Source organism: Salvia miltiorrhiza, unplaced genomic scaffold (assembly GCF_028751815.1).
Source record: "Salvia miltiorrhiza cultivar Shanhuang (shh) unplaced genomic scaffold, IMPLAD_Smil_shh original_scaffold_220:::fragment_1, whole genome shotgun sequence".
NCBI lineage: Eukaryota > Viridiplantae > Streptophyta > Magnoliopsida > Lamiales > Lamiaceae > Salvia > Salvia miltiorrhiza.
Genome location: NW_026651504.1, coordinates 60,229 through 77,220, shown reverse-complemented (window position 1 = coordinate 77,220; position 16,992 = coordinate 60,229). Strand labels below are relative to the sequence as shown.

Here is a 16,992-nt window from a genome sequence, read left to right as displayed (position 1 = left end):
TGTTATTTTCGTGTCCTATAACTTAGGTTGAAGTTTCACAGTGTATGCATATTTTTATTAGCTCTGTTTGTAAGTACATATGAGTAAATGGTATATTTTTCTTCCTTGAAATGTTGTTTTTAAGTGCATGAAGGTTGAGCAAGGCCTAATTCCAGTTTAGATTTGAACCTTCATTCATTGTGCTGATATACATTTAAAAATCCTATGAAAATGGTTAAGTTAGGCATACAATCAAATATCTACAATGGGAATCCTCTCCCAGTTATTGCATCCCACTGGAAACGATTCCACTCTCAACTGCAGAACTAGATTTCCCAACCATAGTTGACTCTTGATTTAGCATTGATTCATTTGTGGTTGTCCAAAAACACTGAATCCTTCTACAGATGGAAAGGATTTCAACTCCTAACCTCGTCTCTAGCAGAGGAGGCAACCTCAACTTGTAAGTTCATTTATTTGGACCAATCGCTAGGCTAGTCATATTTAGATATGGATTATTAACCCTTTTTTATAGGCATAAGTAGACTCACAGAGGGGGCCTACAGATTTTATAATATAGTTAACTTTCATTTTCAAGATTGTATAGATTAGTTTATATCTAGAGAGAGAGAGTGGGAGAGCTGACTCTGAAAACATAAGGATTGGATTGTTATTATCATATTGATTCATGGAAGGTCAATTTCCAACACTAAAAAAATGCCAACATAAAATATGAGAACCGTGAAACTGCATTATTTGTTATTGTTTAAGTGTTGACTTTGAATCCAATAATAGAAGCTCCACTATAAGTGCACATTGTTTAATTTTTGACTTTTGTGGTGATGAAGAAGATAGATGTGAGCTATCAATCATCTCTACAGCCCAACTCAATTGTTATATTCTCAACTAACTAAACTTTTCTTTTATTATCATCACTTTTTTATCATGTTGAATTTAATACCATAATTTCTCCCTGACGATAAGGGAGTTTTAAACCAGAAACGGAGTCAAATTTGAATAAAGTGTTTTTGTACAATTCGAATTTTGTACGAGTTTTATTTGAGTCGGACATTAAACATTTGAAACAATGGTGATAAGTGATAACTTTTGTGGATGTCTGATGCAGCACTATGGATGACCCAACTCCTTGCTACCAATAATTTAAAATTTTAATTCTTGACATTGCAAAGAGCTCAATTTAAATATATATTGTTGACGGTTTGTTGGTTATGATAAAAAAAAAATTTTAATATCAAATAATTATATTCCAATGGACTCGACCATCACCGTTTCATCCTTATCATGAGATTATTTAATTCTTTATTTAAAGGTTATATTTATGGTTTAAGTTGCAAATTTTGTTTCTCGGTGAAGAAAACTTGGAGAAGTTATTGACCTTTGTTGAAGCATATATAAACCTCCATAATTAGTTTTACATGTGTGCACAAATTACGAATTCTTATATACGGTATGATTACTCTCATGCTACAATGGACTCGACCATTACCGTTTCATCTTTATCATGTGATTATTTAAATTTTATTTAAAGTTATATTGTGGTTTAAGTTGCAAATTTGTTTTTTGGTGAAGAAAATTTGGAGAAGGTCAATATTTTGTTTACATATAGAGTTTACACAAATTCTCCTGTAAAATATCTGTACAATATTTACAAATATCATATAGAATATATAAGTGGTCCGTACCGTGTGGATGTCTTACGAATGCGAACTCATCTAGAGTTTAATCTATACTAATAGAAAAAGTGTATTGGGCACAGATAAATTGCCTATTATATATCTCTATTACATATTAAATTTTAAGGGTATACTTTGCCATTTTGGATGTCTACAAAAATTATGGCACTTTCCATTTTAAGACATGACCTCACCTATTTTTCTTATCTTTTACTCTTACAAATACCCATTATTTACAAAAAAAATCATCCTTAATTCAATCTCAATCAGTTATTTCAAATTTTTGGTGTGACCTCTTTTTCAACTACGTAAAAATCGCCACTCATTTTATTAAAACTTGCGCCCACTAAAAATGTCATAATTTTGGTGGGCGGAAGGAGTATATATTTAGAAGAATATATTAATTTATTAGATATTAAAATAATAAAAAATATATTAATTACTTATATAACCTTATATATCTAAAAATCTTTTTAGAATCCTAAAAAAGATAATATCTTATGGAATCTATTTAATTAACTAAATATATGAGAGTAACAATAACTGGCAATTATATAAATAAATAGGATACATGTCATATATTGACTAAGTGTATATAAATCATACATTGAGATGTATGCGTTTGAAAATTCATCATGATCATTAGATTTCTTAAGAAATACAATAAAACCAATATAAATAAATAACTTTTGGACCTAAGAATTTTATCTAAAAAATTAATAATTTGATAAAACTTAATAACTTTTTAATTTATAGAATGTTTTCCTCATTTTAGAAATTATAATTTTAAATCAAATTATAATGTGTAAAAACAAATAAGAGATAATATTTAAATTAAATGAATGCATGTATCTATCAATTCATTGTGATTGTTATTGCTGGAGATCCCAATGATGATCAAACTGAAGATGATTGAACAATAGGTTCATATTTTAACAAGTTACTATAACACAAATACTCCTGTGCAACCGGTTGCACCGTGCAACTGATTTCCAAAATGACACTACTTCATTCGGGAAATGACACTTTAACATTTTCGAATGACACTACTTCAACATACAAATGGCACTTGAAGCTTCAAGTGTCATTCAGAAACCAGTTGCACGGGAGAGTGCCTCTATTTATAATTATTCACTCCGTCCATGAAATGAGTACACATATTTCATTTTTAGTACGTCCATGAAGTGAGTACTCATTTCCTTTTTTTAGCAAGTGTACCCCACACAACTCTTTAATTAATACTGTCAAAAAGTATGACCCTTATTCCAGTAACATCACACTCAATATATTTCTTAAAACCATGTCATCGTCAAATGGGTACTCATTTCGTGGATGAAGTGAGTATAATATTTTAATAATTATTATTTTATTATATTAACGAGATATATATATTTTAAAAATTATTATTTTATTAAAATTGATGATTTTTTGAACTGACCTAAGGTGGGACATGAGAATATATTAGTTATTAAGTGTATTAATTTGTTGAGGACTATTCCCCCGTCCACAAAAAATAGTTCATTTTTGTCATCATGGGACGTCCACAAAAATTAGTTCATTTTCATTTTTGAAAACTTTCTATAATATGGTAGACTCTTTTCTTCATTCACAATACAATTAATTATTATTATTAACATTATTTTATAAGTGAAGTTTATTCTCCATTCATAATACACTTAACTATTTTTATTAAAATTCATATAGTCTCTTTTAGGACTATTTTTTATGGACGGATGGAGTGTCATTTTAAATAGATTTTTATTATAGTTGTAGAATCAAATAAATCAATTTATTAATTAAAAAAATTAAATATAATAGATATTATATATTTTTATTTTTATCAAATAAAATAATATTAATTATGCGTACAACGTATGCTCTTTGTGCTAGTTCGTGTAAAAAGCGCAAAAATTCGAATATCATATTTCCTAAACTGTATTTGGGCAGATAATTTGTTACGGCAATTTGATTAACGATCTAACTAAACTCAATCACAAGTTCTCAGGTTTTGGTAAAATTTTATCATCTGTTTGAGATTTTTCAACATAATTTTTTTATTATTTTAAATTACATAAATAAATAAAAATAATTTAAAAATCACACGATGAAGGACTCGAACATGCACACAACATCCATATATTTTGTTTCAACTTTGATAAGTACTGCACTAATTTGAAATTTTCAATTTGAGGTTCTTTTTAGATTAAAAGTCTTTTCATATCGTAGATTAATAGGCTCTTCAATAGATTTATCATTGATAATTTCACCAACCACCATTAACATCTTAGTTTACTTTTTTCTTAAGTCATATTGGCTTTAGGCAGTATGCTAGTATTTTGTAAACTTCAACTTTGCGATAGTATTTATTAGGACAAGACTTCTTTGATAAATTAATCTGTATCGACATTTCATTAGTGCAAAGTAGAAAAAGGAAGGCTCTCTTTTAATATTCAATGCACGACTAATCATCAAATTTAAGAGGAGCCGTTGTTCGTATACGACAAATATAGAATTGAAAACAAAAAAAAATATAAGTAATACAGTTTTAAAAATAATTTTATGCATGAAAAATAACAAAATGCATGTGAATTAAAAGGACAAATCACTTGTGAAGTCACATGGATGCTCCACAACATCAGTATAAAAAAAAAATTATTTATGTCGTTTAAACATATTTCAAAATATTTGCACATGGTCCTCTATTTTTTATACATCTTGGCTTTTTTCTTTTTTTTTTGAGGGGATCTCTTTATACTATCGTCAGAGCCGGCTTGATATTTCAAAGGCCCTAGATGAAAATTAAAATTTGTGCTCCTTAAAAAATAAACTTGTATATTTTTATTGTCAGTTAGAAATAGTGTTTACTTATCTTTCATATTTGTGTGATTGCTAGTGTCTTCAGGATTCTCAGCTTAACGATCTCTTTTCGAGTTTCGTGCCCTTAGTCTGCGTTTTGTGCTCTCAAGGGTTTTTTTCCTTTTCTTTTATAATAAACCTCAATTTAATAATAAAAATTTGTGTGATTATAGAACTTTAATTTATATAGTACAATATATTAAAAAACAATGATCAACTACTTGTTGAAATAATTTAGATCTTTTAGTATTTTGAAAAACAAAATCATCAATAAATTCTTCAAGATCAAATATTTTCAGTACATCATTTTCAATATATGAAATATTTTGTTAAAATTAAAATAAGTGGTATAGTTAACAATATTCTATGCAATAAAACTATGAAAAATCAATACGAAATTTTAACAAATTCAAAAAACTTTACCAATCAAAAACTATTTTTTCTTTTTTCTTTTTCTTTTTAATTTGGGGGCCTTATACATTTGTCCCTTCATTCATGAAGAAGGGTCGGCCCCGACTATCATATCGTAAAAAAGCACACATGCATGCTTTGTAATTTAAATATAAATTCTTAACTTTTACTATTTCAAGTATGTAATTTTAAGCATTATAGGGTTAAATGGTCTAAACTATATGAATTTTGTTTTCATTTTAATTTTGTACACTATTTTTAAATTTTATTTTCAAAAACACAAATTTTACATTAATAATTTCTCCTTATTTCACTTTCTGACAAAAATAAAGCTAATTTGGTAGTCAAATTGTCAGCCGTTTGAAATAGGAATGTGATAACTTTTCAGCCGATTTAGAAATGCATGATATAATTTTTCTTTAGACTTGAATGTGACAGAGAATTTATTAATCTACTTTCATCGTTGTTTGTTAGTGAAGATCATGAATAGAGTTGTTATCATTCATCAGGACTGAATTAAAACTTGTAATTGAGCCACTAGGTTAAATACATAAGTTTTTAATTAACGTCAGTACATTTCCTAGAATCAGTGTTTTATTATTTGATTTATTCCTTAGATATTATTTTGCATTAGTTGAGTCGTATTTTCATTATACTTTTGCTTGCTTACATGAATATTGACTCTGTATTTATTAGAATACTCATTGTATTTTTCTTTGTCAGTCCCTAAGGATACAATACTTGACTTACTACTTGCTATCAATTGCACCATTTGGTTGCTTTTTTATTTTGCTAGTATTTTAGTGATCAACTTTTTGATTGTTGTGTTGTTGGTGATGGTGAAATTTGAACTTTGAAGATTGTACTTCCTCCGTCCTATGAAGCATGACCCAATTCTTTTCGGCACGAGAATTAAGAAATTGATATTTTGTATGTTAAATGTGGTAAGTGAAAAAGTGAATAAATGGTAATTTTTTTTGCCATTTTTAGAAATAGGTCAAGCTTCGTGGAACAAACCAAAAAGGAAATTGGGTCATGCTTCGTGGGATGAGATAACGATATAACGAGATAACGATCTAGTGATGGTGAGAATCATCTAGCTTATTCCCTCCTATAGCTCAAACGAGATAACGATCTGACGAGCCTGGTATTTAGAATGGTGTTCATCCTTATGCCCTCTTTATACGTGTTGATGGGCTATGCTAGAGTTTCCTAGGAGGATTATGATAAGATCTCCTGATAGACTTAAATAACTATATATAAATTTATTATATAACTTAAATTTAAGTCTATTAATACTAATTCATTCCATTAAAGAATTAATATGGCACTTTTTATCATTATCAATATTACGAATATGACTAATTTTCATTTAATTATTTCTCGTGTTTAAGATAGTGTATATCCACTAATTAATTTAAGCTAACTAACAACTTTAATTAATCAATATATTATCCAAGAATTTTAATTGATAAAATTTTACATTACTATTATACCTGGAATGAATTCCAACCGGCCGAGTGTCTAGTACAATAAACCTTTAGCATCTCAAGGATATCAACTCGATGCATCAAGACACGATTTTATATAATAATATAACAACACTTCTCACCGTGATAAATCAAAGCAATGCATAATAAAATATTGTATGCACAATTTAATTAATACTCCCTCCGTCCACGAAAAAGAGTCCTATTTGCCCTCTTTTTTTTGTCCATGAAAAAAAGTCCCATTTCACTTTTTGTACCATTTTACCCTCTTTTGACATCTCTATTTATTTTATTTGCCCTTATGGACCCACCACAATTAAATCTTAATCTATTTTTTTAATTAAATCCTGCCCATTATTAAATTCGGTCAAATGAATCATCACCTAATTAAATCCTTCTCTAAATTGGCAAAACCCTACTTTCTGGAAATCTCGCCGCGTCGCCTCCTTTCTTCTTCTTCTTCTTCTTCTTCTTCATCGGGAAAGAGAGACAGGGGATGCAAAGGGGTTCACGCCCTCTCTCTCTTCTCAAACTCTCACCCACCCTTGAACCCAGACGTCGCACCGCCTTCATCTACTGCCGGCGAAGGTGACAGCAGCTTGGGCTGCGGCCGCCGCGGTTCCCTCTCCGGCGAAGCCGCGCCTGAGCGCCGCTCCCCTGGCTTCATCTCTCTCTCTCACCACTCAGCCCTAAATCCCCAAAATCCAGAATCTACCCTAAATCCCCTAGCTTCATCTCTCTCTCTCTTACCGCTTCCCTGAGCGCCACGACCGGAAGGCCACCGCTGCAGAGGCCAGCCACTTCTCCGTTCCCGGCCGAACAGCCGCCGCCGAAACCCTAAGGCGCCGCCTCCTTTGCTCTACCTGCGCGAGTAGCTTCAAAGCGAAGCTAGCGCTACTCGATTTGGTCTGTAATTTCTTAAATTTGTTGCTGGAATTGATTTGTTGAATTTGTTCGAAATTGTTGCTGGAATTTTCTGAATTTGTTGCTTGAATTTCTTAAATTTGTTGTTGGAATCGATTTGTTGAATTTGTTGCTGAAATTTGTTTTTGTAATTTCTTAAATTTGTTGGTGAAATCCATTTACTGCTGGAGTCGAATTTGTTTGAATTTATTGCTAGAATCGAATTTGTTTGATTTGTTTGAATTTGTTGTTGAATTCAAGTTAATTTACCATCTTAAATTACATTGAATTCGATCATTAAGCTGAATCAGTAATGAAAATGGAATTATGAATTGAATTCTTAATTAAAATTATGTTAGAAGTGTATATTGAATTAATTTTAAAAATTAGGTGTTCAATAATTAATTCAATAATTTTATTAAATTTAAATTATGAATTGTCATCAAAAGTTAATTGAGAATTAGGGGCTTTAAAAGTCATATTAACACTACCCCTATAAACTTATTTCTCTCTCCACTTACACCTACTTTAACAACTTTCTTAAAACCCGTGCCGAGTCCCAAATGGAACTCTTTTTCATGGACGGAGGGAGTATAAATTAAAAAAAAATCGAGAACTCATTCTAATTTTTGTCAGTCATTTAGAACTTATCTCACTGTAAATCCAATTTTAGTGTTATAATACACAAGTATCTATGATTAGCGCTAATTTCACAACTTAGATACTTTAGTTGTTACCAATAGATTGCTCAAATCTATCTAGACTGTGAACTTATTTTATTCTATAACAGATTATCCATGTGACATTTGTCGATCGCCATATGATCTTTAATATAGAATCCGAACATGCAATATAATTTAACAAATAAATATAATGTAAATTATGTGACAAAATGTTTATTCTTATAAATAAGGAAATAAGGTTAATATAAGTATACAAGCATCTAAAGCATACTTTTTACTATACATAACCCTAACAGAGGTAGCAGTTGGAACTGTTTACGTGGTTTAAACGGAAGTCTTTCTAAATGATGTATTTGAACATTAGTAAATTCCACTACAAGAATATAAAAATATATTCCTATTAACGAATTATTCGCTGAAGATGTTCATTATGTGCATAAACAGAAAGAAATGAAAGTTTATGTATTTCGAGGCATAATTTCAAATTTATGTGCAAAATCGAAAAAGTGTGAAAGTTCGTGTATTGCGCAATTAGTCCTTGTTTTTATCTATTGGATTGTGCTATTTGTTATTGTTGGTGTTCAAATAGATTATGAGATTTGGCAAATGATATATATGTAGTTGCCTAGATAATTTATTTGTTAATAAAATAGGTCTTTAGTTTAGTACTACTCCCTTTATCTCACTTATAATGACATACTTTTCTTTTTAGTTTATCCCATTTATAATGATATTTTCTAAAAATAGTATGTGATTTCTACCTACTCTAGACATAATAAACAAGTGGTCCATATCCACTTTACACTCTTAAAATCTTATTCTTAATTTCCGTGCTCATTTCTATTGTGTCATTTAAAATGGGACGAAGAAAGTATTTAATTGTTTTTGTGGGAAAATTCAGAATAATCAAAATAACATTTTGCTTATTTTGGTTTGGTAGTCGAAATAAATTTGATTTGATTCGATACCATTTTTAGAAATTCGGTAATCCAGGTTTGGATATTTTTTTTACCCATATCCAACCAAATTACCGAATACTCACCCCCATGCATCATGTGGACTGAAGCTCTACTCATTGACTTGACCCCCTTACCATCGACCTGCCTCGTCTTCTTCCATGTAGTTTTATTACGCAAATAACACTTTAGTAATAATTCTCCCACTAAACATCACAATCAATGTGAGATCATTTATCCACTTACACTACACTCTACAGGATTTTTTAAGACCCATGTCGTCCCATATTATGCATGTTTTTATGGGACAGAGGGAGTAATATTTTTATCAATAACAAATGAAATCATACATATAAAACATGATATAAAATGATACTCCCTCCGTCCCATAAATAATGGTCTGTTTTCTTTTTTGGGTTAAATGTCCCACAAATAATGACTTGTTTCTATTTTGGGTAATAATTAGGACTTAATTAAATTTTTTAATTCAATATAAACCCTAATTTTGGACGGCTCATCTCTCTGTCTACTCTCTTTTTTGCTCTTCTTCTTTACGCTGCTTCCTCTCTCTCTATGTACTCTCTTTTTTTTGTTGCCTCCTTTCTCTTTACTCTTTTTCGCCGTGCACGCCGGCGTCATCTCGCCGGACTCAGCTGACGAAGCGGTGACATCTGATGGATTTGGCTTCGCGCCCGCAGCCTCAGATCTCTCCATCTCGAGCTTGCGACACTACTGGTGTTGCTTGCCGGAAATTGGTGTTGCTAGTGACGCTACTGGTTTCCGGCGGCTGCAGCAAAGCCACAACAACCGCCCCCCTCTCTACCTTCTCATCTACTCTCCCCTGCTTTGAATGAAACGACGGTAGAGCCACTGCCGCCGCCGAGCCCTAGGCTCCCAAATTCGGTCTCCTCCTCTTCCTAAATCTCTCTCTCATTTCCGGCAACGCCGCTGCCACACGCGGCGCCTCCAGCCCAGGAAGGCTGTTGCCTCACCCTAAATGTCACCTCGTCCAAGCCCTAATTTTGTGCAAGAAATTGGGGATCTATTTTTGTTGATCTTGTTGATCTATTTTTTCTGTCACCTTGCAAGAAATTCGCGGCTATAGGGCGCCATGTCACCTTGCTGATCTATTTTTTCTGTAGTTGCTGATCTATTTTTGTTGATTTAATTTTTTTGTTGTAGATGCTGATCTAATTTTGAGGATTAAGAATGTAATTGTTGATCTAATTTTGATGATTAAATATGTGGGCCATTACTTTATCTCTTAATCTTCATGCCCAAAAGAAACGAGCCATTATTTCTGGGATAGAGGGAGTACTTTTCTTAACAACAATAGATACTTTTTTTTAAATATGAATGATATTTCGAAAATGATAATTTTTTTAAAAGCACTTGATGATTTTATAAAAGTAAATTATACGTAATAAGTGATATTTTTAATATATGTAAATGACATTTTTAATAACAGTAAATAATATTATTAAATAATGTGGATTAGGTTGAATTTATCGAATATGTCGCGAATACGTGAATAAGATACTTATGAATGATATTTTAAGAAAATGTGTAGGAGCCGCATGGTACGAACTTCCATAAAAAAGTTTTTTGCGTTATTCTTTTTGTAATAATCCCTCTATTCTACAAGAGTGTGCATCACTTTTGGTGGCACAGATTTTAATAAAATGTTAGATGAGTGTATTGAGAGTTGAAAAAATGATCAACTTTATTATAAAATAAGAGTAAAAAATAAGGATTTAGTGGTGGGATAATGTCTAAAAATGATAAATGCACACTCTTGTGCGACGTCTCAAAATAAAAATAAGGACACATTCTTATGGGATGGAGGGCGTATTCATTCATTTTCAAAGCCAAAATGTAACATGAATTATATTGCCAAAGTTATCAAAATTTAATATTTAAATATTCTCTACATATACATATACTCCCTCCGTCCACGAAAGAACTTCCTATCTTTCCTTTTAGGGGCGTCCACAAAAGAACTTCCTACCTATTTTTGGACTATACCCCACCACTTATAATCCTCTTACTTTTCACTTTTCACAACTCTCAATATTAATTATAACACATTTTCACCACTCTCAATACACTCAACTATCTTTTATCCACTCTTAATACACTCAACAATATTTTTTCTTAATACCCGTGCCACTCCCTCCTAAGAAGTTCTTTCATAGACGGAGGGAGTATATTAATAAACAAAATTTTCAACATAGTGAAAAACTTGAAATAAAAAATAATGGTTGAACATATTTTTGGAAAATAAAATTTTGTTCCGAAACGAGGCGACCACGTTTGATGTCCCTACATCGTTGTTTCTAATTAACAAGAAACAATGAATCTACCCTCTGTTTTTTTTAGCAGCTGAGATCGGTAATTAAATTAGTTATTTGCGTGTTAATGACGGGTTAGATAAGGCCAACAAAAAAATTACGTGGGAGTTGGTATGGATAAGAATGATAATTAAGGAAATTGAATCTTATGTTTCCCCGACCATGGTTGTACCATGAGCCACCAATTCTCTAATTTTTCTTATTGTTTATTTCAAATCATTTCTAATTTGAAAATATAAAGTGTACTCTAAAAAAATAATTTATTGGAAGCTTAGATGGATGGATTTGTTCACCATGTAATTCAAATTGACGTGGTTTTGACTTCCTTTCATTCACATAATTTATAGTTTATATAATAAATTAAAGGATTAATTATTTATACTGAATTTTCATTAAATTTTAATTTTTATATCAATTTTAAAATGTAGCGTTGTAATTACTGAACTTTAATCAAATTTCGATTTTACATAGAAACTTTAAAATGTAGCGTGATAATTATCCAACTATTAATTTAATCTGATTTTACAATCAATCGAGATTTCGGTCAAATTTAAAGCTGACATGACTAGCTGAATAATTGATGTGGCATAATTGAAGGCGAAATAAAACAACTTTTGTGATGACACAACGCAACCACTATTCGAAATTATGCAAAATCAGATTAAATCAATAATTCGGTAATTACCATGCTACTTTTTAAAGTTTGTATGCATAATCAGAATATGATGGAAGTTTATTAATTACCACATTACATTTTAAAATTTGTATTATACCTTTTAACGTTTGTATGCAAAATCAGAAGTTGAAGAAAGTTCAATAATTACCACACTACATTTTAAAGTTTGTATCCAAAATCAAAATTTGATATGCTGAATGATAAAAATGTGACCTTAAATCCTACCATCTAATCATGACCTCATTACCTGCACAATTGAGTTTGCTGACGAAAGGGAATTGCGAAGAACAAAAATAGTAAAGGTGTGTGGTGCTTTTCCCGTGATATTCCAACGTACATTACAAATGAGGCAAAGCGCTATTTATAAGATACATGGGTAGAAGGGCAAAATAGTAAATTTCTAGCTCTATCACATATTTTTCATGCACGACAACGATATCCGCATTGGCAACCTTGTCAGAATATGTCGAGTTTTTGGTCTTTTATGACACCGATGATGGACGACAGGGACGCGCAATTCCACGGTTGGGTATGTTCCTCAAGTTTTATGAAGGTAATTATTCAACTCCAGTCATTTAGCTCCAGCCTCGCAAGTACGATTGTAGGTCGTCACAACTTCCAGCCCTGTCCATGTTCTGCTTTGGAATCCATTCAGCGGCAAATACAGGCGCGGTGCAGATGGTCAAGGATGTACACTTCCATAGTTGGAAGTACTCATTCGACTGTTCAGATGTAATTGCTTAGTTCGGCACCCTTTTGTATCCAGCTCTGCAAATATAGTCGTGGATCTCTACCCTTTGCAGCCCTGGGTACATTCTATTATGAGAAGTTCACACATGTCACGATCTCCACCACATACGTATTTTATCCATCATCATGATGAAAGTTCAATATTTTACAAGCAACTAACCCAAATAAAATGTACAAACAGTTAATATACAAAGCCCTAGTTTGATAGGTCTAATAAGACCAAGATAATTAACATATTTAAACTATAATATGTGTTTGGTAGTCTAGATATGTAATGAGGAAAGCCGAGATTAAAGAAAGCTTAGCCTAATTTCATTATTATCTTTAATAGTGCATCTTGGCTCCACTCTTTGTTAATTTCCACAAAATTGAACATTAATTAACATAGGGAAACAAAAAGACAAAACTATCCTCATATTCAACAAAGCACCACAGTCATCTCCTTCTTGGCAAATTTCAGATCGACGGCCAACAACAACAACCATGAGATAATAAAAAATTGGGTTAAATAGCATATACAACCTCAAGGTTTGCCCGTATTTTTTAATTTCGTCCCTCACGTAACGTAAGTTGCATGGCAAACCTTATTGTATTGTTTTTTTAAAATTTTCCGTCCACGTCGCATACGTCCGTCAACAGGCCGTCCAATAATTTTTTTTTATTTCAAACCTTTTTCTCTCACTTCTGTTTCCCGCGGCAGCGCAAAACCCTAACCCTCGTCGATTCTACTCTACACCCCAACCACCGGCAATGGCGGCGGCGGCACTGTCCTCATTCGATATCGCGAACGAAGGACCGGTCCTCAATCTAATCAACAAGCGCCTCTGCGAGCTGCGGAAGAAGCTCAAACGCATCTCGCAGATGGAGGAGTCTCACGCCCAGGGTAAAACTCTCAACAAGGAGCAGGAGGAAACCCTCCGGTCCAAACCCTACGTCGTCGCCGGCATCGACGAGCTCGAGAAGACCCGACAGCCGCTCCTCAGCGCCGTTGATCAGGAAATCGAGCTCGTGCTGGCGAAAAATAGCTAGAAGGCCGACAGCGAGATCACGGACAGCGGCGGCGGCGGCGACGACGCCTTCTCGGCGGTTTATGATCTGTTGTATTTCGTAAGCATTTTCGATGTGCAGACTCTGATGAGGGCCAACGATAACATGCTGACGAGGACGCACGAAAGGAATTGTTGCTTGACGTATGATTACGTCACAGACGACGATGCTGCTGGAGATCCTCTGAAAGAGTGGGATTTGGACGTGATTGCGGCGGTCGCCGGTTTATTGATCTCACGGCCGGTGAACTCGTCCTTGTCGCACAAGCACTCTTTGGAATGATAAGTGGGGCCTGTTTTCGTGTTTGAAATTAAAAAAAAAATATTGGATGGACCGTTAACGAACGTCTGAGACGTGGACGAAAATTTTTAAAAAACAATACAATAAGGTTTGCCATGCCACTTACGTTATGTGAGGGATGAAATCGAAAAACACGGGAAAACCTTGAGGGTTTAATTGCTATTAACCTAAAAAAATTCTTGGTGAATTTCAGATCGACGGCCTCTGAGCCTTTTCTTTTCCGCCGCCCAACTCGTCGCCCCCCCTCACCATCGCTACGCTGCCCTTCCTCACCACCAAAGCCCCGATGAAGCTGAGAGCTGGTCATGCCGCCGCCCAGCGCGAGAGAGCACCGAAGACGCATCGCCTCTAAGCCTCTTCTTTTCAGCCGCCCAACTCGTCCTCCGGCCTCTTCTTTTCCTCCTCTGCATCTTCTCCAGCAGCAGCCGTGACGCGCTGCCTTTGAGCTCCGTCTACCGGCAGGCTGTAGGTATTCCCCCGATTTATTGAATAAGATTTTCTTTATGTGTTGAATTTGAATCAGACTTTCTTCATTTCTAGTTGTGTTGAATATTGAGCTTGAGTATTTAGCTTGTTGTGTTAATATCCATGGAAATCACTCAATCAGACACTAGAAAATTGAAATTTGATCGGGTAATTTAGAGTATTCGAATATTCGACTTGGATACCCGAATCGACTGTTAGAATATCCGATTTAACAATCGATATCGGTACCGATATCAGTATAGGTACAAAGCTTTCCTTTTTATTCGGATTCGAGTATCCGAACCCGACCCAATTACCACCCCTATCAGGCTATCAGCCATGCCCTAATCAATATCATGGTCCTAAAAACACAAGATTACTTAATCCCATTATAAATTCAGTAACCATCACCGAGGCGTGCCGCTACACTAGATAAGACAAAAAAAATGTATTAACCCCTACAACAGAAACCTTAACCCGCCCACTGCCTATTACCAGTTAACTACCCAATCTGAATCCGCCACGTAGCGCATCACAGACACCTGCCACTAAATCCGACGTGTCTTTCCCTGATTGGGCATTCAGATGAATCATTTAGAATGGATACAAAACCGTTGCCTACAGAGAGAAAATCCAAGATTAGCAAAGCGATCAAGAGAGAGAAAGACCAGGGGCCACGCCTTTATAAGCACACAGAGTGGCACCACATTTTGCAGAAGAGTTGGAATATGAAAAATCACTGAATTGTTAGAGCGCTTAATAGAAATTTTCATTTTCGTCTCGCCCGTCTTTCAAGAATTTGGTCGTATTTTTCTGGGTTTCATATCTTGATTTCGGACTGGCCTTGTGTTTCTTCTTCAAAAAGAGATCACTTGTTTTGGGTCTAAAGTTTTGAATTTTATTTGGTACAAAAAGAATTTTGTTTTTCCATCCTTCACCTGTTCGATCAATTGCCTCTTTGAAAAGTTTGAAACTTTTATTTTGATTCTCAACTTTGTTTGTGCGAAACTGTGTTGAATTCTTGATAGAATACATGGCGATGGCTATAGATACATATAATTCTGGCAGTAATCAGATTTTGTACGCAGATTCCTGTAGGGAAGAGCTTATGCAAGCACTCCAACCTTTTATGAAAAGTGCTGCTTCTTCTCCAGATAGCTTCTCTCTTCTCCCCTCTGCTTCTCCCTCAACTTCTCTCTCTTCCTTTGATCCCTCATCTTTCTCTTCCCAATCCAATGCCTACTACACTTCAATCCCACCGAGAATCCAAATCAGTGATGATCAAATCCTTACCCAAATCCAAGCTCAATCTCTGCTCAATCAGAGCCCATTCTCGGGGTTTCTCGGCCCGAAGCCCGCACTGATGAAGCAGCCCGGCACGCCCCCGAAGCCCGCCAAGCTCTACAGAGGAGTGAGGCAGAGGCATTGGGGCAAATGGGTTGCCGAAATCAGACTCCCCAGAAACAGAACAAGGCTATGGCTCGGCACCTTCGACACGGCCGAGGAAGCCGCCTTGGCCTACGACAAGGCGGCTTTCAAGCTGCGAGGGGAATTCGCGAGGCTCAATTTCCCTCATCTCAAGCACCATCTGTGCCATGAATTCAAGCCCCTGCATTCATCAGTTGATGCCAAGCTTCAAGCCATTTGTGAAGGCTTGGCAGAGTCTCAGAAACAGAGGAATTCAGACCAAAGCTGTGACCTTTCGACAGACCTGCCGGAGAACGCCTCCCGCCAGCTGCTGAGAGTCAAAATGGAGGCCTCTCCGTCTCCCTCGCCATCAGAGGAGGTGTCTTCGGCTTCCCCGGAATCCGACGCCGCTTTCTTGGACTTCCCAGAGCCATCTTTTGGTGACTGTGATAATTTGCTGCTTGAGAAATACCCTTCTGTTGAGATAGATTGGGCTGCTCTGTAATGGTAGTTTTTTGTGTTTGAATGTTGAAGTAGATTTGTGGCAACTCTGCAATGAAATTTTTGACATGTGCAGATTTTGTCCATAAATCTTGTGAAAAAGTTTGTGTAATAATATGTAATGTAAGTCTTGGTCTGCTGGTGATTTTTGTCCATGTATGACCATTGTAGATTTGTCACTACTTAGAGGGTGTTTGGCTGAGCTTATAAGCTCCTCAAAAGCTTATAAGTTGTTCAGGAGCTTATAAGTTCCTTCAAAGTGTTTGGCAAAATAAGCTCCTAAATCGCTTATAAGCTCCAAATTTAAGTTCCCAAAAAAATAAGTTTCTCTACCCCAACTTTTTTTTTTATAATCTCATATGTAATAATTATTTTACAAATATTTTTCAACTATAATTTATTATTTTCATCATGTATCATTCAAGTTCATTTCATCTTCGATTTTCTCTCTCTAAAAAAATATTTTCTCTCTCTAGAAAAAACTCTCTCTAGCTTATAATCTCAATTATCCAAACACTTTGAC

General features: G+C 34.3%; 1 protein-coding gene and 1 pseudogene across 1 annotated transcript; both read left to right on the top strand.

Moving 5' to 3' along the window:
* The first annotated feature begins 13,499 nt into the window (after nucleotides 1-13,499).
* Nucleotides 13,500-14,274, top strand: LOC131003556 (uncharacterized; annotated as a pseudogene).
* Nucleotides 14,275-15,070: 796 nt separating this feature from the next.
* LOC131003567 (ethylene-responsive transcription factor RAP2-4-like) lies at nucleotides 15,071-16,655 on the top strand. The gene has a single exon (XM_057930092.1). The coding sequence runs from the start codon at nucleotides 15,595-15,597 to the stop codon at nucleotides 16,471-16,473; it is 879 nt and encodes a 292-aa protein (XP_057786075.1). The 5' UTR covers nucleotides 15,071-15,594; the 3' UTR covers nucleotides 16,474-16,655.
* Nucleotides 16,656-16,992: the final 337 nt, after the last annotated feature.

What these genes read in the sequence shown, in the direction of transcription:
- LOC131003567 (XM_057930092.1), top strand. Translation starts at nt 15,595, where the DNA reads ATGGCGATGGCTATAGATACATATAATTCTGGCAGTAATCAGATTTTG.